The 18,055-nt window shown below is 41.5% G+C and overlaps 1 protein-coding gene across 6 annotated transcripts in view; it reads right to left on the bottom strand.

Annotated features, from left to right (window-relative positions):
• Window positions 1–18,055, bottom strand: part of GUCY2C (guanylate cyclase 2C) — a 101,118-nt gene that overhangs the window by 12,142 nt on the left and 70,921 nt on the right. For all 6 annotated transcript variants that reach the window (XR_011256141.1, XM_069585636.1, XM_069585637.1 and 3 more), the window contains 8 exons: window positions 16,401–16,463; window positions 15,703–15,774; window positions 15,137–15,241; window positions 11,991–12,077; window positions 10,673–10,805; window positions 7,918–8,055; window positions 6,562–6,650; window positions 3,249–3,340 (listed from right to left, as the gene is read on the bottom strand). Coding sequence is in view for 5 of the 6 variants with exons in the window: in XM_069585636.1 (XP_069441737.1) it covers window positions 3,249–3,340; window positions 6,562–6,650; window positions 7,918–8,055; window positions 10,673–10,805; window positions 11,991–12,077; window positions 15,137–15,241; window positions 15,703–15,774; window positions 16,401–16,463 (779 nt within the window). In the remaining variant the exon portion in view is untranslated. The remainder of the gene's footprint in view (window positions 1–3,248; window positions 3,341–6,561; window positions 6,651–7,917; window positions 8,056–10,672; window positions 10,806–11,990; window positions 12,078–15,136; window positions 15,242–15,702; window positions 15,775–16,400; window positions 16,464–18,055) is intronic.

The raw sequence follows: 18,055 nt of genomic DNA, 5'->3' as shown, positions 1-18,055 counted from the left end.
AAGGGATGAATAAATTCTACTGTTTCATCATCATAACAATAATTAAACTTGCCATTTCTGTGCTCAAAAAGACAGACTATGTTGTAATCCCCTTGGTATGGGGTGGGATGTTTGTTAAAAATTTAATACATTTCTTACTATGTTGAAAAAAAAAAAAACCCAAACAGAAAATTAACATGTGGACTTCACTTGTAGCTCAGTCGGTAAAGAATCAACCTGCAACGCAGGACACCCAAGTTTGATTCCTGGGTCAGGAAGATCCCCTGGAGGAGGAAACGGCAACCCACTCTGGTATTCTTGCCTGGAGAATCCCATGAACCTACAGTCCATGGGGCTGCAGGAATTGGACACAGCTGAGCGACTACAGCACCACCACCACCACAGTATTATTAACTAATGTATAGATTTTGTTCAAATCTCACAAAATTTTATGCTAGTATCCATTATTTGTTTTTATACCTTATTCAAAATTTCACATTGTATTTAGCTGCACTGAGCAGCTTCAGCTGCACACAACAAATTCTGGTAAATTCTCTCTTGTTTTTATTCTAAGCATTCTCTAATTTTCCTTGTTATACCTTCTTAGATACACCTATCATTTAAAAGTGGACATTTAATTTCCAAGTACATGGGGTTTTTAAAATATCTTTGATTTTAATTTCTCATTTAAATGCTTTCTTCTCTGCAATCACCGTGTTTTTTCATTTTTCTGACTTTATTGAGGCTTTCAAGGGCTAGGTCTCTCTTGGTAAATGCCACATTTGGACTTGAAAATATGTGGGTATCTTCAAGTATCTTTTGATATTGATTTCTAACATAATCTCACAGTGATTAGGAAACATACTTTGTATGATTTCCATACCTTTAGATCATGAAAGGAGAAGGCAATAGCTACCCACTCTAGTACTCTTGCCTGGAGAGTCCCATGGACGGAGAAGCCTGGTAGGCTACAGTCCATGGGGTCTCAAAGAGTTGGTCATGACTGAGCGACTTCACTTTCACTTTTCACTTTCATGCATTGGAGAAGGAAGTGGCAACCCACTCCAGTATTCTTGCCTGGAGAATCCTAGGAACAGAGGAGCCTGGTGGGCTGCCATCTATGGGGTCGCACAGAGTCAGACACGACTGAAGCGACTTAGCAGCAGCAGCAGACCATGAAACGTTTGCACCTTATTTCATGTCTCTGGATATGTTTCAGAGACTCCTAGTTTATAGTTGATGGGAACCTGAATAGAATTTGTATACTACTGTTGTATGAAAATTGTATAAATCTTAATTATATTGAATTGGTTCATGGTGCTTTTCAGGTCTACTATATCTTTCTACTTTTCTCTATATTCATTCTATTAACTTTTGAGAGTTTGACATTGAAACTCCAACTAAAAATCTTAATTTATCTTAAATTATAAGATACTTAAAAATAATTGTACTATAAAATAATTTAAAAATTCTTGTACTATAAAATACTTAAAAAATAATTGTACTATATAGTGGAACTATATGTAACTTTGTTCTGTATTTTCCAAGTCTCCTGTAAATGTGTTATCATACTTTCATAATTTAAAAATTAAAAAAGAAAGAGAAAAAAATTCGTACATTTCTGAAGTCTATCACAGATCTGTTACAACTGGAAACTGCTAGGTTTGGGAAGAAGAGAAGTTTTTAACAAGGTCCCCAGGAGATTCTCACCAGAAACCATAAAGAAATCTAGCTGGGTAGAAAGAATGAGGGAGCAGGTGGAAAGGATGAAGATGGATAATCTGATTTCATGATGAATTGATACAATTAAAACAGTTTCCTCAACCTTGGCTGTGTATTTTAATCACCTGAGGAGCTTATTTAAACTCCTGATGATACCCTGCACCCAGATCAATTACATCAGACTCTCTTGGGTAGGACTCCGGCATCAGTAGTTTGCAAATATCCCCAGGTGACTTCAATGTGCAGCCAAGTAGAGAGAGAACCACCACATTAGAGGCTAAATACCAGGGGTCTAGTTCTATCTTCATGAGCTCACATTTCATCTGTCACACATACAGTTTCACCTGCTCTTAGTAATAGCTCTGGGAAGGAATGAAAAAGGGCAAGATTGAAATCATTTATTATTTCCTGCTCTTTCCCCACATTGGGTGGTTCAGATCAAGCAATCAATGGCCACACTTTCATTGTCTTCACTCTGCCCCAGAGGTCCCCAACATTTCTGGCGCCAGGGACTGGCTTCATGGAAGACAACTTCTCCATGGACTGGGCAGCGGTGGGGGTGGGGGAGGGTATGGTTTCGAAATGATTCAACGACGTTACATTTGCTGTGCGCTACATTTCTACTGTGGCTATCTCAGGATACTCTGCCCTGACTTTAGGGTCAGGGTTCACGCTTCTGTGAGAATTGAATGCTGCTGCTGATTTGAAAGGAGGCAGAACTTGGGTGGTAACGTGAGCAAGGAGAAACAGCTGTAAATACAGATGAAGCTTTGCTAGCCGCCCCCCAACCCCGCCTCACCTCCTGCTGTGTGGCCTGGTGTGTGGGGGGTTTGGGACCACTACTCCACCCCATCTCAGTCCTGGGCTTTATTTAGCTTCACTAAGTGTCTGAGTCTTTGACTTAACGAAACTACAGAAAGAGCTAGAAGGAACTGCAGGAATCATCTACAGAAAATTCATTCCAATTTTACGAGCAACAGAATTGGTAACCATAACTAGCTATTGTTGGGTCCTAGCCTAGAAACTGGATCTCCTAGGGCTATTTTTCTCACTGCATTTTCCAAACATGGGAAATCTAAAATTCAGTCTTACTGGATAACTGTGTGTTACTTTTCTCTTCATCCTGAATTATACTCTGATTCAGCCAAAGTTCCTGATCTTACGATTTTTAAAACTCTAAGGAACTTGCTGATGTTAAGAATTATCCAGGGGTTTTAAGATCCTCAGGATTCTACTAGACTTCTAAATCCTAATTACCTGCAGAAGAGTAAGGGAACTCTATTTTTTTAACAGATATAATCATGATCAGTCAGCATCTATTTTCTAATCAGGCTCGTTTTGCCCTTGAACATAGTACTTAGCTTTTCAAGTGATTATTTCTCGAGAAAATGGTCTGTTCATCTCCATATCATTTTAATTTTTTGGAGACAGGTATTACAATCTGTGATTTTTCATTAGAAAAGGCATTCTCATACTTAGCTACCACTGAATGTCAACTATTAGAAAAAACGGAAGCTAGTGGGGAAAAGTAAAAATGTCCGCCATACCCAAATATCTTGGCCAGGGTATTCTCAATTTTCTTGAAATCTGGCCTTTTTTCTGGATCTTCCTCCCAGCAGCTTTTGACAAGTAGATAGACCTGGAAGAAAGAAGAGGGCGAACTGGAGTAACCCAGAAAAGACAAATGCCATGTGGTATCACTTATATGTCAAGTCTAACATACGGCACAAATGAACCTCTCTATGGAAGAGAGACAGACTCACAGGCTTAGAGAACACAGCTGCGGTTGTCAGAGGAGCAGGGAGACGGGAGGGCTGGGAGTGTGGGGTTGGTGGATGCAAACTACTACCTTTAAAATAGATAAAAACAAGGTCTTACTATAGATAGCACAGGGAACTATAGCCAATCCCCTTGGGATAAACTATAATGGAAAAGAATATGAAAAAGAAGGTATAAATGAGTCACTTTGCTGTACAGCAGAGATTGGCACAAGATTGCAAATCAGCTGTACTTCAAATAAATAAATAAGAGGTGGATTAGCTTAGACGGTGGTATCCTATTCTGTTCCGTGATGTAAGCAACTAAAGCAGGGAATGTTTTTAAAACATCTCAACTCTCACAACGAGTATGAAATGGCCCAGTTCCCTGTGGTCATCATTGCCTGCACTACTTTGCCTCACCCTTCCTTTCGATCCTAGGCTAAGGAAAAACGGCAATATTGATTTGGACCAGGTGGGATGGGAGAGACAGAACGCCTTACGGACATTTGCTGGGTTTGTGCTGGGGAGGGGGATAAATAACTGGGCTTGGTGAGTGCCAGGCAACTCTAAAATGAGAGTGAAGCTGTATGACATTAGTTTTCAGCTGTGCCTGACCATGGGATTGTCTGGGGAGCATTCACAAAATTTCTTAGGACTTCAGGAGCTTCTGAATTAATTGGTTTGTGAAGGGACCTTGTTAGGGTTCTCAGATATAGCAAATACAAATACAGGACACCCAGTTAAACTTGAATTTCAGATTAAAAAATTAATAATTTACTTAGCACAAATATGTCCCAGGTATGACATGGGCAGAGGACATTAATGTATGTACGTTTGTAAGTTTCCCAGCTGCAGTGAAGAGAAACGAGGCAGGGGGTGGGGGTGGGGTTGGGGGTGGGGGAGGGGAGGTGGGAGGATGGGAGGGATGGGAGGGTGTGTTGGGGGGGTGGGTACAGAGGGAGAGGGAGAGGACAGGAAGCCCATGGAGCCATCTCATTTGATTCCGCTTGTTTGCAGCTTTTGTGGGATCAAAAAGCATGCTGAAGACCATCTGCTTTAAATTAAGTTTGCTCTTCACTCTCAACACAAACAGGATCACAAATGGTACTAGTTACACTCCCTGTCTGCATTCGTTTGCTTTAACGAAGAGTCCCTGGGGAGGGAGAGGACCACGGTATAGAACTGTAGTTGCCTGTATTCACCACTAGGTGGTACCCTTGCCCGGGAAAACGATCCGCTGGCTGACTGCCTTAGAGGAAGGGAGGGACAGAAGCGTCAAGTGAGCTGATGCAGCGTGCATGCGTGCCCAGTTGCTTCAGTCGTGTCCGACTCTGCAATCCCATGGACCGTAGCCCACCAGGCTCCTCGGTCAACAGCACATGCTCTTCAGGCCAAGTCTGGGAGTTTCAGACCTGTATTCTATTGGAGCCAGTTGCTGCTGGGGCTGCTAAGTCGCTTCAGTCGTGTCCGACTCTGTGCGGCTACTAGAAGACAATTCCTCATTTCCTATTCCAGAACCACCCAGCCGCACAAGTCAATGGACAAGGAGGCGGCTTTGGTGAAAGCTGTTTTAAACAGGAGGATATACTCAGACTAGAAAGGAGGGTTTGAGAGGAGAGATGCTGATGTGCGAAGAGGAATTCCAGGATCCAGAAAAGAAGCAGGAAGGGAAGGGATGAGGAGAAGGCAGAATAGGAGTGGATGTAGCTCAGAACACCTTGGGGTACAACCTGCCTTTCCTGTTGAAAAACAGAAAGAAATAAAAAAAGGCCCATTCATGCTCGGTAAAATCTGACCATAAACCTCATCTAGCAGGTCACTTGCAAACTGAAGCAAAATGTTTTTATCTTTATCCTGCAAGGAACAAAAGTTTAAAAAAATTTTCTTCAACAACCATAAATATTTTTTTTAACATTTACTTACCATATGCTGGATTATAACTGCTCAGATAAAATTCTAAAGAAAAAATTAGGATTTTTTTTTCTCCACAGTCCTTAAAGGCCTTTGTGAAGGATTATAAAACAATTAAGCAAATACAGAACATCTCCATTTTCTTCAGAGGACAGATAGAGTGAATGCACCTTTCTTTATTGTTTCTAGATATTGGCATATTTATTTTATAATCAGGAGGCAGTTTTATAAGCCTAGTAACTGTATCACACTGACATCTGCTCTTCTAGCTCCTAAATACTGAGAACGTGATGTGTGCTGGAGGAGCTCTTTTGTGAGTTGGGAGGATGACAGGCTGATAATGGCTCCCAAGGATGTGTTCCAACCCCTGGAACCAGTGAATGCTACCTTACTTGGAAAAAGGGTCTTTGCAGGTGTGATTAAGGATCTTGCAATGGGAAGATAATTCTGAATCATCCTTTTTAAAAAAGGTTTTTTAAAAACCCAATTTTATTTTATTTTTTAAAACTTTTTGGCTACATGGTATGTGGTTATCTTAGTTCCCTGAGAAGGGACTGAACCAGGCCTCCTGCATTGGAAATACGTAGTCTTAAACAATGAACCACCAGGGAAGTCCCTGGACTGAAACTTCAGTACTTTGGCCACCCGATGTGAAGAGCCAGCTCAGCGGAAAAGACCCTGATTCTGGGAAAGACTGAGGACAAAAGAAGAGCGTGGCAGAGGATGAGATGGTTAGATCGTATCACTGACTCAATGGGCATGAATGAGTTTCAGCAAACTTCAGGAGACAGTAGTGAAGGACAGGGAAGCCTGGCGTTCTGCAGTCCATGGGGTCGCAAAGAACTGGACATGACTCAGCAACTAAGTAACAGCAACAGTCACACGTATCCTCATACAGGAGAGAAGTAGGAGATTAGACAGAAATGGAGAATGTGGCCTGGAGGCAGAGATTAGAGTCTTGCGGCCACAAGCCAAGGCATGTCAAGAGCCACCAGAAGCTCCTGGGAGAAGTGAGGAATGGATTCTCCCGTAGAGCCTCTGGAGGAGGCACGGCCTCTGACAACTCATTTCAGACTTCTGGCCTCCAGAACTGTAAGTAAGTGGATACATTTCCTTGGTGTTCATCCACCGAGTCTGTGCTCCTTTGCTGCTGCAACCCCAAAGAAACTCATGCAGGAGACATACTCACTTCCAGCTCTTTTTCCTCTGCTGTTTCCAGGAACAGATCGGGGCGGAAGGGTTTCACTCCGTTGGAATTCTCCACTCTGAAAATCTTCTCTGATGGGACGAGAACCATTCGAATTACAAGAAAGAATGCAGTGTGAAGAAATTTTAGCAGCAGCCTCCAGACTCTGAATGGGTTCCCGGACCTGGATGCGGAGCCGGTGGGAATGTGGCAAAGCCTAGGCTAGCACTCAACAAACAGATGTGAATGAATGGATGGGCCACCAGGGCAAGGGGGCTTAGGCCCTCTTACACCCAGGGAATACTTCAGTTAAAGCTACAAGCCATTTAAAACTTAACTCAAAGAGCACTGTCTTAGGGAGGTTTCTTCTGACCGAGATGCTAGCCTGTCCTCCCTACACCCTTCAGCTACCTTCATCCTCCATACTGGTAAGAGCTGGTGCACAGGAAGCACTCAGTGAATCGAGAATTGGACGAATGGAATGAAACACTTCCCCCTAACGAGGACCTACTGTAGAGCACAGGGAACTCTGCTCAGTGTTACGTGGCAGCCTGGATGGGAGGGGCGTCTGGGGGAGAATGGACACATGGATATGGATGGCTTAGTCACTTTGCTGTCCACCTAACACTATCACAATGTTGTTAATCGGCTGTACTCCAATACAAAACACAAAGTTTAATAATTAAAAAAAGAATAGTCAAGTTTAATATTCCATGGGGAGTCAGTATAATCTCCAAATCAACTTTCTAGAATTTAATAAACTATGCTACCCTGCCACCCCACCTCAAACACACACACACACACATACACACACACATGAGATGGATAGCATCACCGACTCAATGGACATGAACTTGAGCAAACTCCGGGAGACAGTAGAGGATGGGGAAAGCTTGGCGTGCAGCAGTCCACGGGGGTCACAAAGAGTCAGACATGACAGCAACTGAGCGACAGCAACAACCCCCCCTACACACACACATCAAAAGAGGACATGTGGCAAAACTACAGCATTCTCTTAGTAAGACCTCAAGGATGCATGTGGTCCTGTTAGTGATCTAGTTCAGGTGTTAAAGACGCATATCTCTTAATGGAATCAGAAGGGAAGCAGGAAATTTCAAGGCACAGCTCTTTAACTGAGTATTGCTGACAGTGGCGGCAGCTGGCAGTAGGGTATTGTCCTGTGCTTTTCAGAGCCCTCTGACATTTCATACTGTCATTGAATCCCTCCAACCACCCTGTGCGGTGTAGAGCACGGGAGTGACACTGCTCTTGGTGACAAGGGGACTGAGATGTGGTCACAGAAACCTCGGGGTCTCGGTCAGCCTAGAATTCCTGCTGGCTCCCAGAGAAGGTCCTCACCTTTCTGGTCCCGACAGCTGAGCGTGTAGAAGGTTTCTCTCCGCTGGATGATCTCCTGGGCGATGATGCCGTAGCTGTACACGTCTCCTTTCTGCGAAACGCTGGCTACACGCAGATGCTCTGGGGCCGTCCACAAGTCTGTGTGTTCAGCAGTGAGACTTTAACGTTGAGGGGGTGAGTAGCCCAGAGATCCCCGACGCGCTATTAAGTCCCTCCACCACACTAATGCTGGCGATGGGGGCAGAATAGACACTTGCCTTCTGAGCTGACTAGGTAATGCCAGGATCTGGGTAGGAAACATGGAATGCCTTCCCTAAAACTGCCTGGGTCATGAAAACCCTCAAGGTCTACCTAGAACAGCGCCTAGGGTACAGGGAGTGCTCGGTAAATATTTGTGGGGTGAATTCAGTAGAATGTAAGAGGCCGAGGATTTAATAGTTTATGGAACATGCAGCATAAACCTATGAAAGCCTTTATAAATATTTTAAAATTATATATTTAATGTAATATAAAACACTGTGTGCATGCTCACTCAGTTGTGTCTCTTTGTGACCCCATGGACTGCTGCCCACCAGGCTCCTCTGTCCATGGGCTCTCCCAGGCAAGGGTACCGGCATGGGTTGCCATTTCCTTGCCCAGGGGATCTTCCTGACCCAGAAATCAAACCCAGGTCTCTAGCATTGCAGGCAGATTCTTTATCACTAAGCCACCTGGGAAGCCCATATAAAATACTACATGTATATAAAGATTTAATAAATATATACTTACAAATTTTATGTAATATAAAACACATTTCTTTTAGTAAATATAAATATATTTACTATATATATGTTTGCTGGTGGTAGTTTAGGCCCTAAGTCATGTCTGACCCTTTTGCAATGTAATGGACTGTAGCCCACCAGGCTCCTCTGTCCATGGGATTCTCTAGCCAAGAATACTGGAGTGGGTAGCCATTCCCTTCTCCAGGGGATTGAACCTGAGCCTCCTGCATTCCAGGTGAATTCTTTACTGACTGAGCCACCAGGGAATCGCCATCTATGTATATTTACTAAAAGGAAATAATGGGCTTTCCAGGTAGTTCAGAAGGTAATGAACCTGCCTGCAATGCAGGAGACACGGGTTCAATCCCTGGGTAGGAAAGATCCCCTGGAGAAGTGAATGGCAACCCACAACAGCATTTTTACTAAGAGAAAATAAAGACAGCACATTGAAACAGAGAGACAGTCACTGATAGTTTCCAGATGTGATATAGTAGCAGCCATGAGGTCAGCTAATACACAGATGTGCTTTCTTTGGTTCCTGTGGTATTCTTTTAAAAAAAAAAAAGCATACGATTTACTCACATTTTACTAGCGTGCGAGCTATTACTACTGCTTCCCATCAAGTTCATTTCAAGAGTGAAGCACTCCTGTGTCTGGCTCTTATAGTCACTTGGGTTTGGGACCCCCACTACATATCTTATTTTTAATAATGGGGGCATACAATTAATTATTCTCCAACATCCCTTGGGAGTTTTTAAGGATCACCTAGCTCCCTGTAGACTTCTTGAGATTTCTACCTTCAGCAGTTTCAAGTACATAAATCAACAGATTCGTGTGTTTAGGTATAGTGAGATGCTTATGATAAAGCACACTTTCCCCATTTGGCTTTCCATCCAAGTGTTCACTGCATTTTCAGATTTATGTCTTGTGAATTTATGCGGCTAGTGATTCATTAAAAATGGATCCTAATGGTTGGGCTTGTAGGAGAGGGAAGTAAATCTACTTATGCTAAGATTTCAGGTGACTGACCCCACAGACAGGCTCATATAACTGCATGTTTGGGAGGGTAGGCTTGGATCTGCAATTCATCTGATTTTGTGTCGTGGTGAGTCATTTCATGAAGGGGCTTTGCTCACTCCACGATGAACCCAGGCACACAGCAGGTTCTCAATAAGCACTAACCGGATTTAGTCCAATGTCTTAGCATCCTCGACATAGCTAAAGAAGTGGGTGCAGGATTGTAATTTTTCGTCCATTATGGAAAACTAAAAGGAGTGCAAAAATAGAATTAGAGGTAGAATTTAGTTTTTGAGAAATTTAGTGGTATTTTGAGGCATCTATGGGTCCTAGCCCTCTGAGGCTGTTTAACCCTGAGTTCTAATAAAGAACTGGCAAACATTCAACATGAAAAGCCCTTGATACTTTACAAATCACTTTTTTTGACTCCCATCACCACTCCTGAAAGGGATACATAAGAATATATTTTACCGATAAGACTTAGGTTTTCTAAGCATCATCATTTCTTACCATTATCACAGATAAACGAATGATGTCTAGAATTTGGAAAGGGGTCTTCAGTCTTATACTCTATCTTTTTGGGCAATTCTCTTAGCCTTTCTGAGCTTTAGTTCTGTCTTCTATAAAACAGGAGGGTTCAATAAGGGGATTTCTGAGGTCTCCTATGGCTCTAACTTTCTGTATTTTTTCACACAGTCCTGCCTCCACAAGCCTATAGCTCCTTCGTGATTTCTCCCTTGAATCAAGGGACACACAGATGGAGGAAACCCACAGAGGAGATCTGTTCAACTTGACAAGCACACACTGGACACTGAGAAGGGGGCAATGCTGGGGAGTGAGCCAGCTACTGCCTCTTACGGAAGTGTTTTTTCTGCTCAGTAGCACCGTTTCCTGAGCACTTTACATGGACTTGTGCAAAAATTAAAAAAGAAAAGTGTTTAAGTGAGAAACTAGTGAAAATTTCATTCACGACAGACCTTTTCTTGGAGGCAAAATGGAATTGCAGCCAAAATCGGTGATCTTCACCACCATTCTACTGTCCACCACGCAGTTGGTCGATTTTAGACGGCCGTGGACTTCTGTCTTACTGGAGTGCAGATATGACATTCCCTGTAGTTTTTCAGATACAGGAAAACAAAAAGAGATATGACACTCCTCAGCTTCTCTGTCCTTTGCAGGGAAGAGGTGACTTGGTGAAATCATTTTGGCATGTGGACAGAATCACCGTCGAGTTTTAAATTTAACTCCATTAACTTTATAAAATATTGTTAAAGCCCTAACATTTGCCTAAGTACTGCATCCAGTTTTGAAGGTTATTTAGGTGACACAGTAAAAGGCAACTGTCTAAAGACTCTGGTTAAGTAGCTGTAGACAATATGAAGCAAAGATTGATCCTATTTTTTAGTGTTTTTGTTTACCACTTATTCAGCCTGTGACCTTGGGTATGTCTCTGGTTCTCTGCTACCTCAATATGAATATGAAAATAATATGAATAATAAGGCTTTGCCTTCCTGAAGGGAGAGGTTAGGCTAGATTATTTCTCAAAATCTAATTGCTTTCTATCTCTTTTGAAACAGAATGTTTCATTCGGTTTTGAAAGTTCTTTTTCGGCTGTTGTGTCTCCCCCTGGCGGCCAGAGGTGGTGGTACTGCAGACACTAGTGTTCAGCCTTGGTCCTGGGAGTGAACTGAGGCAAATAAGATATTGTACTACTTTTTTTTCCCCAATTGATTCCGATGCTATGTGTCTTTCAGGTGATTTAAGACTGTATCAAATAGTTCACTCTTGGGACTGGTTTTTCTTCATTCTTGAATGGTGCCCTAGTTACTGGTATCCACTTCCTTTTCATAGCATGTCTAGGAAATATACATGTCCAAATTTTTTATTGCCTCATGCAAGATGAATGCCTGCCCTTACATTTTCTCTTACATTAAGGTGAAGATTCAGTTATCTTCCCTGAAACTTTATGTGATTTTTTTTTTTTTACTTCCAGCAAATCTATGAAATCCAGAAATCCAGCAAATCCAGAAATCTATGAAAAGGTGTGCCTGCAACCCAGTGTAGAAAGAATTTAATAATAAAAATAATAAGTCAATGTATATACTGAATACTTGCTTGTCAGGCCTTATACAAAGCCCATGTATTGTTTCGTAAAATCTTCACAAAAACCCTATGACACAGGTAGGTACTCTTTCGTTATCATTTAAGAGATGAAGAAACCAATGCGATAGCTGGCTAGGTCTGTTTTCCAGATTTAACTTTCATAAATATCTTTCATGTCTGTGGGTCTCTTACCTTAGCAATGTCATACAAGACAGAGATCTTAAACTCCCAGTCCATGAATGTACCATCAGGGTAAGAAATTGTGTCATTTAAAACTTCCTGAGCAGGAGAAAAATAAAAGGAAGATGAGTTGTCTAAAGGATACCACTGTGGAGAGATTCTAACAGGCAAATAATGATCTTTTGTTTTTTATTTTTTAACATGTTGATCACACCCCGAGGCATGTGGGATCTTAGTTGCCCAACCAGGGATTGAACCCACGCCCCCTGTGGTAGAAGCGTGAAGTATTAATATTGGACCACCAGGGAAGTTCCAATAATGAGTCCTTGGGCTCAGGAACAAGCTGGAACTCCACTGCCCTGGTTTTCTTGAACGTATGTTTCTTTTCTCTCTAAGAAACACTGGGTGGTTCTTTATCACAAGGAGATGAGCACGAGATGCCCACAGATCCCAAATCCTGTTTCTTCACCAGACAGAGGTAAAGGAATGAGCAGGTACCTGCCAGGAGAGTGGGCTGGTGAGCCTGATTCCCAAGTGCCTGGCTTGCAGGCTCTGTATCATCAAAATTACACTAGTGTTTTCCAACAAGGAATTGCTATCAGGAAATCCCTTTAGCTAGGATTTCATTTTTACTTACAAGACCAATTACATCAATTGGTTTAATAGCTCTAAGTGTTCCGTCCATTTATTAAGTCCTCTGTCATTAAGACAGAGCTCTTGAATTTTTGCGTTAACTGTATGACCTAGAGTTTTGAACTCATAGTATTAACGTGATGATGGTTCTATCAAGATACAGGGTATTTAAACTAAGCTAATTCTTCACAGTAAAACTCTAAGCAGGACCCTAACTGAAAACCTAACAACAATTTCTTGTCTGGGGAAAAAGCCCAGTTTTAACTTAGGTGCTGTACCAGTAATTTCCAACAAAGGGCCCAAAGTCACTGGTTGTTTCAGATGAGGTTGCTGAAGCGGTGGGTAACCAGTCAGTTTAAGTGAGGGGAGTTATGAGCAGACAGACTCGTCCCTTAGCACCTGATATGTGGCTTTTGTTTATTTGTTTATTATCTCTTCTCCCTATGAAAATGTCCTCTGTGATAATCTTCACTGACTGGTGTATCTAAATTTTTTGTCACGTTGAAACCAAATGATTCAGATATGGTCTAGCCCTCATATGGAAAGTATTTCTAACTTTGAGAGACTTGAAATTATTATTATTAGGATGTGTGTTTATTTTATTGTATCAGCAGCAATTTAAATGAACATTTTCAGCACCAATTAAAATGATCTTATATATAGCCTTTCTCCAAAGACCATTTGATATGATGCATTAGAATAATATTTTTTCCATTCATAAAACTAACCATATCTAACTGTATTATGCTTTTCATATATGACTTGGCATAGAGTTACCTGTATTGCATTTATAATTTTTCCATTTATATTGATAAATGACATTAGTATTTAATCACATTTTAGTATCAACTTTATGTTAGCCTTGTTGAATGTTAAATGAATTTAGAAGATGTTCATGTTTTTCTTTAGCTTTAGAGTAGTGTTTATATAGACAATGAGAATTATTCACTGAAGTTTAGAAAAATTAAACTGAATCTGGTTTTCTTTGTAATGAAAATGTTAATGTCTTCTACCATTATTGACTTCCTTAAGTTTTTACTTCTTGAGTCAAGTTTTCATAATTATATTGTTTCTGAATTTTTTCCCTTTTTTAGACTTTATAATTTAATAGTCAGGATATATTCTTTCATAATTGAAAGCATCTTTTTCATAGCTTTTTAATTTTCATTTTATTTTTATGCTCGCTTTAAAGATTTAATTAGAAGTATAAGAGGCTTGTGTATTTTATAGTTTTTAAAAAATAAACAACTCAAGAATGCACTTTAAAATTTTATCAGTTTTATAACAATTGAATTGTGGTTTCCTTTCCTTTAGGCCATAGTTATTCTAAACTTTGCATTGAATATTTAGATTATTTTTTAAAAGAGAGAACAGCATTTAGGGCTATGATTTTTTTTTCCTTGAGGATACATTTGAGTTTATGCCATACATACATTTTTAAATCTACATTTTTTTTCTAATAACCATCCAGTTTTCTCTTAATACAGAAACAAATATGCAAATAAAATAAAATGAATGGAGAGGCAATCACTTTTCCACATTTTCGCATTTGTTCTTTGTTTTTTCTTTTTTTTTTACATACACATAATTTTATTAAATTTTTTGTGAGAAAAAGAACACTCTAAAGTGCCAAATTTCGTATAAGTTAGAGAACTTAGTGAAAATGGTGAAAAAAAATCAAAAGGGGAAACATGATTTAAATAATCTCACAAAAGAGCAAAAACACATCTTCATATAATAATCATCAAACTATAAAATTAAGAAAGGAATTCTTTTTTATTTCTTTTATAAAAGAATATATTTCAAAGCCTCACCTGTTGATGATTGCATTCAAAAAATTTATATTCTAAACATATGAGTAGTTTCACTCTTACCAACGTTTTACCAACATGAATGTTTTAATCCATGGTAGATGGAGGATTTAGACTACTCATTCACAGTGAGATAGAATGTCAGCATTTTCTGTAGTACAGCAGTTTTTTCAAGTCTACACTCCTGAATATTTTTTAGCTAGTTAGCTCAGCTGGTAAAGAATCTGCCTGCAATGCAGGAGACCCCAGTTCAATTCCTGGGTCAAGAATTCCTGGCCCTGGAGAAGGGATAGGCATTCTTGGGCTTCCCTGGTAGCTCACCTGGTAAAGAATCCGCCTGCAATGTGAGAGTCCTGGGTTCGATCCCTAGGTTGGGAAGATCCCCTGGAGAAGGGAACAGCTACCCACTCCAGTATTCTGGCCTAGAGAATTCCATGGACAGAGGAGCCTGGCAGACTACAGTCCATAGGGTGCCAAAGAGTTGGACATGACTGAGTGACTTTCATTTCACTTATGATGATATAATAGGGATAAATGGACAAAATCTGAGTGATCTAGTTTGATAAGCATATGGGCCCATACATTTTTCCTAATAACTCTCTGCTGTTATTATTTCACTGAGTGAGTATTTAAAATTTCTGCTACACATTTTTTTTTTTTTTTTTGGTATATGGTTGGCTGGTTAAGAAATTGGAAATGATTCTGGTTCCTTACCCGGAGGGATCCTCTCTCGCAGTACTCAATCACCCCAAAGATCATGGAATCAAGCTTCACCGTGCCATAGAACTTGGTTAGGTTGTAATAGTCAATCTGAAGCAACTAAGACATAACACACTCATTTACAAAGCAGCTCAGGCAGAAAAGAGCACCTGATTAAAAACTAACAATATACTAATAAAACATGCCTTGTCTCAGATCTCTGGGAAGATATACTACTGCTCTTGATACAATGAAGCATCAATGTGTCTCCTTCTGCACTTGGCATTAATCTGACCTCATGGGCTTTCTTTTGTCTGCAAGAGTACCTGAATACAAACCTTTGACTACTCTCCCATCACATCAGGACCACTTTCTAGGACATGCCAGCATGTTCTGTACCATCAAACATCTCTGACAAAATCTGGGGGGAGATTTTTCAACAAGAAGTATGGTCACCCATTCCTGGTCTGCGGGCTTCTCTGTCAGGACTCCCTAATAACACCTTGCTCCACCAGGGACCTCAATGCTTGGGGAAAACGGAGTAAAGTTATTTCTCACTTAAAGGTCTTAAGTAAGCATACCTTGTTCAACTCTATCTTCTGTTTCTCAGTGAAGTTGCCATCATTGTGCTTGAGATCCTTTAGAATCACTCGCTGCGAAGATCAATTGAATTAAGGAGATAGTGTAGCATGACCGCCAAATGCATGTTATAATCATCTGCTCACATGACTATCTTCCCACTCTACTGTAAGCTTTTGAAAGCGGTAACATTCTTTCACTGCTGTTTATATCCTTGGTGCCTAGTGCCTGGGATGTGGTAGGCTCATATGAGAATGTTTCTTTAAAATGATTAAGTGAAAAAAGGAGGAAGGAAGGGAGGAAAGAAAGGAGGGAAGGAGGAAGGAGGGGAGAAAGGAAGGAAGAAGGAAGAAAGGAAGAAACAAAACTTTGCTATGGGATTGTTACATCCCCACTGCAATGATTCAAAATACAATACAGGGTTGCCTGGACTGCTCTGAATCTATTATTTTTCCTTTTCCTTCCTACACTCTCCCCCTCTTAAAAATTTTATTTTTTCTTCAGTAGACCCAGGACTTGTGAATATTGTAAGTGGTGAAGCAGAGCCCGGCCCAGCCCTGTGAAAGGCTCTAACAGCATCCCTTGGGTCAGCCCCGGGACCCGGGCCATCACACCGCCGACAGAGCTGGGGCCACAATGAGTCAGAAGGCCCAGCACGTATCCCTGATTGAGAGTTCAGAAAAGCAGAGGAGACTATCACCTTTTTGTCGTATTTGCACTGTCGCAGTCTCTGGATTGTGTCTCGCCTCTTGTCCTCATCGATCTGGCACAAGAACAAGCTAATTATTCCAGAGGCTCCACGTCTTGGCTCCCCACCTGCCGGTCAAAGGCTGAGAGACTCTGCCTGAGTCTACTGCGGTTGGTTCACAGCATGCCAGGCAGGCTCAGAAAAACTGTTATTATTGTCCTGTGTCCCCTCTCATGCTCACCTCCCCCCTCCAATGGTAACTTCTTTCCAAGTATCCACCAACTGCACACTTAATTCTGGGTTTTCTCCCCGCTTCTTGTAGCCTGTTTCAGCCAGAGACTTCCTTTGCTTCCTTCCCGCCCAGCCCCCCAGACTATTGGGAACCATTGCCTGTAGCTACAGACAGATGCTCTCAGGGAATCATGTTTGGCATCTGAATTGCGAACTCATGCCTCAGGGCCCAAGTAGCAGTGCAAGTGAGGACTTCTTGCTGGGGCTTAAGGAGGCAGCCGCATCAGCTTGGGGTTCAGCCTGGAGTTGCGAGATCAGCTGGTTTGTCAATAGAAGCCAGTAATTTATTTGGCGGTGCTGGGTCTTAGTTGCAGCATGTGGGGTCTAGTTCTAGGTGTGGCCTGTGGGATCTAGCTCTCTGGCCAGGTACTGAACCTGGGCCCCTTGTATTGGGAGCGCGGAGTCTTAGCCCCTGGACCATCAAGGAAATCCCAGTAATTAATTTTAAAAGAAGTTAAATATTGACCAAAACACAAAACACACACACACACACACACACACACACACACACACACACACACACACGCAGGCTAGATATGGCTCTTGGTCTGCTACTCGAAAGGCAGAAAAGATTATGAAACATTGCATCTTTCCACTCAATTCTTATAAAAACCTGTGATGTATTTTATTTGTTAAAAGTTACCTCATAGGGACGTTTTGACAATGTGAGTGAAATAAGTAATATCCAATTCCATGCATGACGCCTGGCACAGCGCAGATTAATAAACGTCACTTGTCTCCCCTTCTGTTTCTCATTTTATTTGTGGGGTACAAAGGGTTACATGGCACCATGTGTCACCCGAGAATCTACGGAACCTGAGTGTGACTTCTCGTCTAGTGTTCTTTTTACCCTCTCAAGCCTTGATTGTGTCATTTAAACCATTTGAACCTTAGTCCCTTATTTGGGCAATCCTAAAAGGAAGACTCTTGAGAGTCCCTTGGACTGCAAGGAGATCCAATCAGTCCATTCTATAGGAGATCAGCCCTGGGTGTTCTTTGGAAGAAATGATGCTAAAGCTGAAACTCCAGTACTTTGGCCACCTCATGCAAAGAGTTGACTCATTGGAAAAGACTCTGATGCTGGGAGGGATTGGGAACAGGAGGAGAAGGGGACGACCCAGGATGAGATGGCTGGATGGCATCACAGACTCGATGGACGTGAGTCTGAGTGAACTCCTGGAGTTGGTGATGGACAGGGAGGCCTGGCGTGCTGCAATTCATGGGATCGCAAAGAGTTGGACACGACTGAGCGACTGAACCGAACTGAACTTACAGGGATACTTAGGGATCAAATGAGACCAAGGTGGTGACACTTTCTTACAAGCAAAGGTGTTTTATCCTCAAATGAATCCTCTTGATCATTATTTTCTGTCTGC

The sequence above is a fragment of the Ovis canadensis genome, chromosome 3 (assembly GCF_042477335.2).
Source record: "Ovis canadensis isolate MfBH-ARS-UI-01 breed Bighorn chromosome 3, ARS-UI_OviCan_v2, whole genome shotgun sequence".
NCBI classification, from domain to species: domain Eukaryota; kingdom Metazoa; phylum Chordata; class Mammalia; order Artiodactyla; family Bovidae; genus Ovis; species Ovis canadensis.
This window is presented reverse-complemented; position numbering and strand designations above follow the sequence as displayed.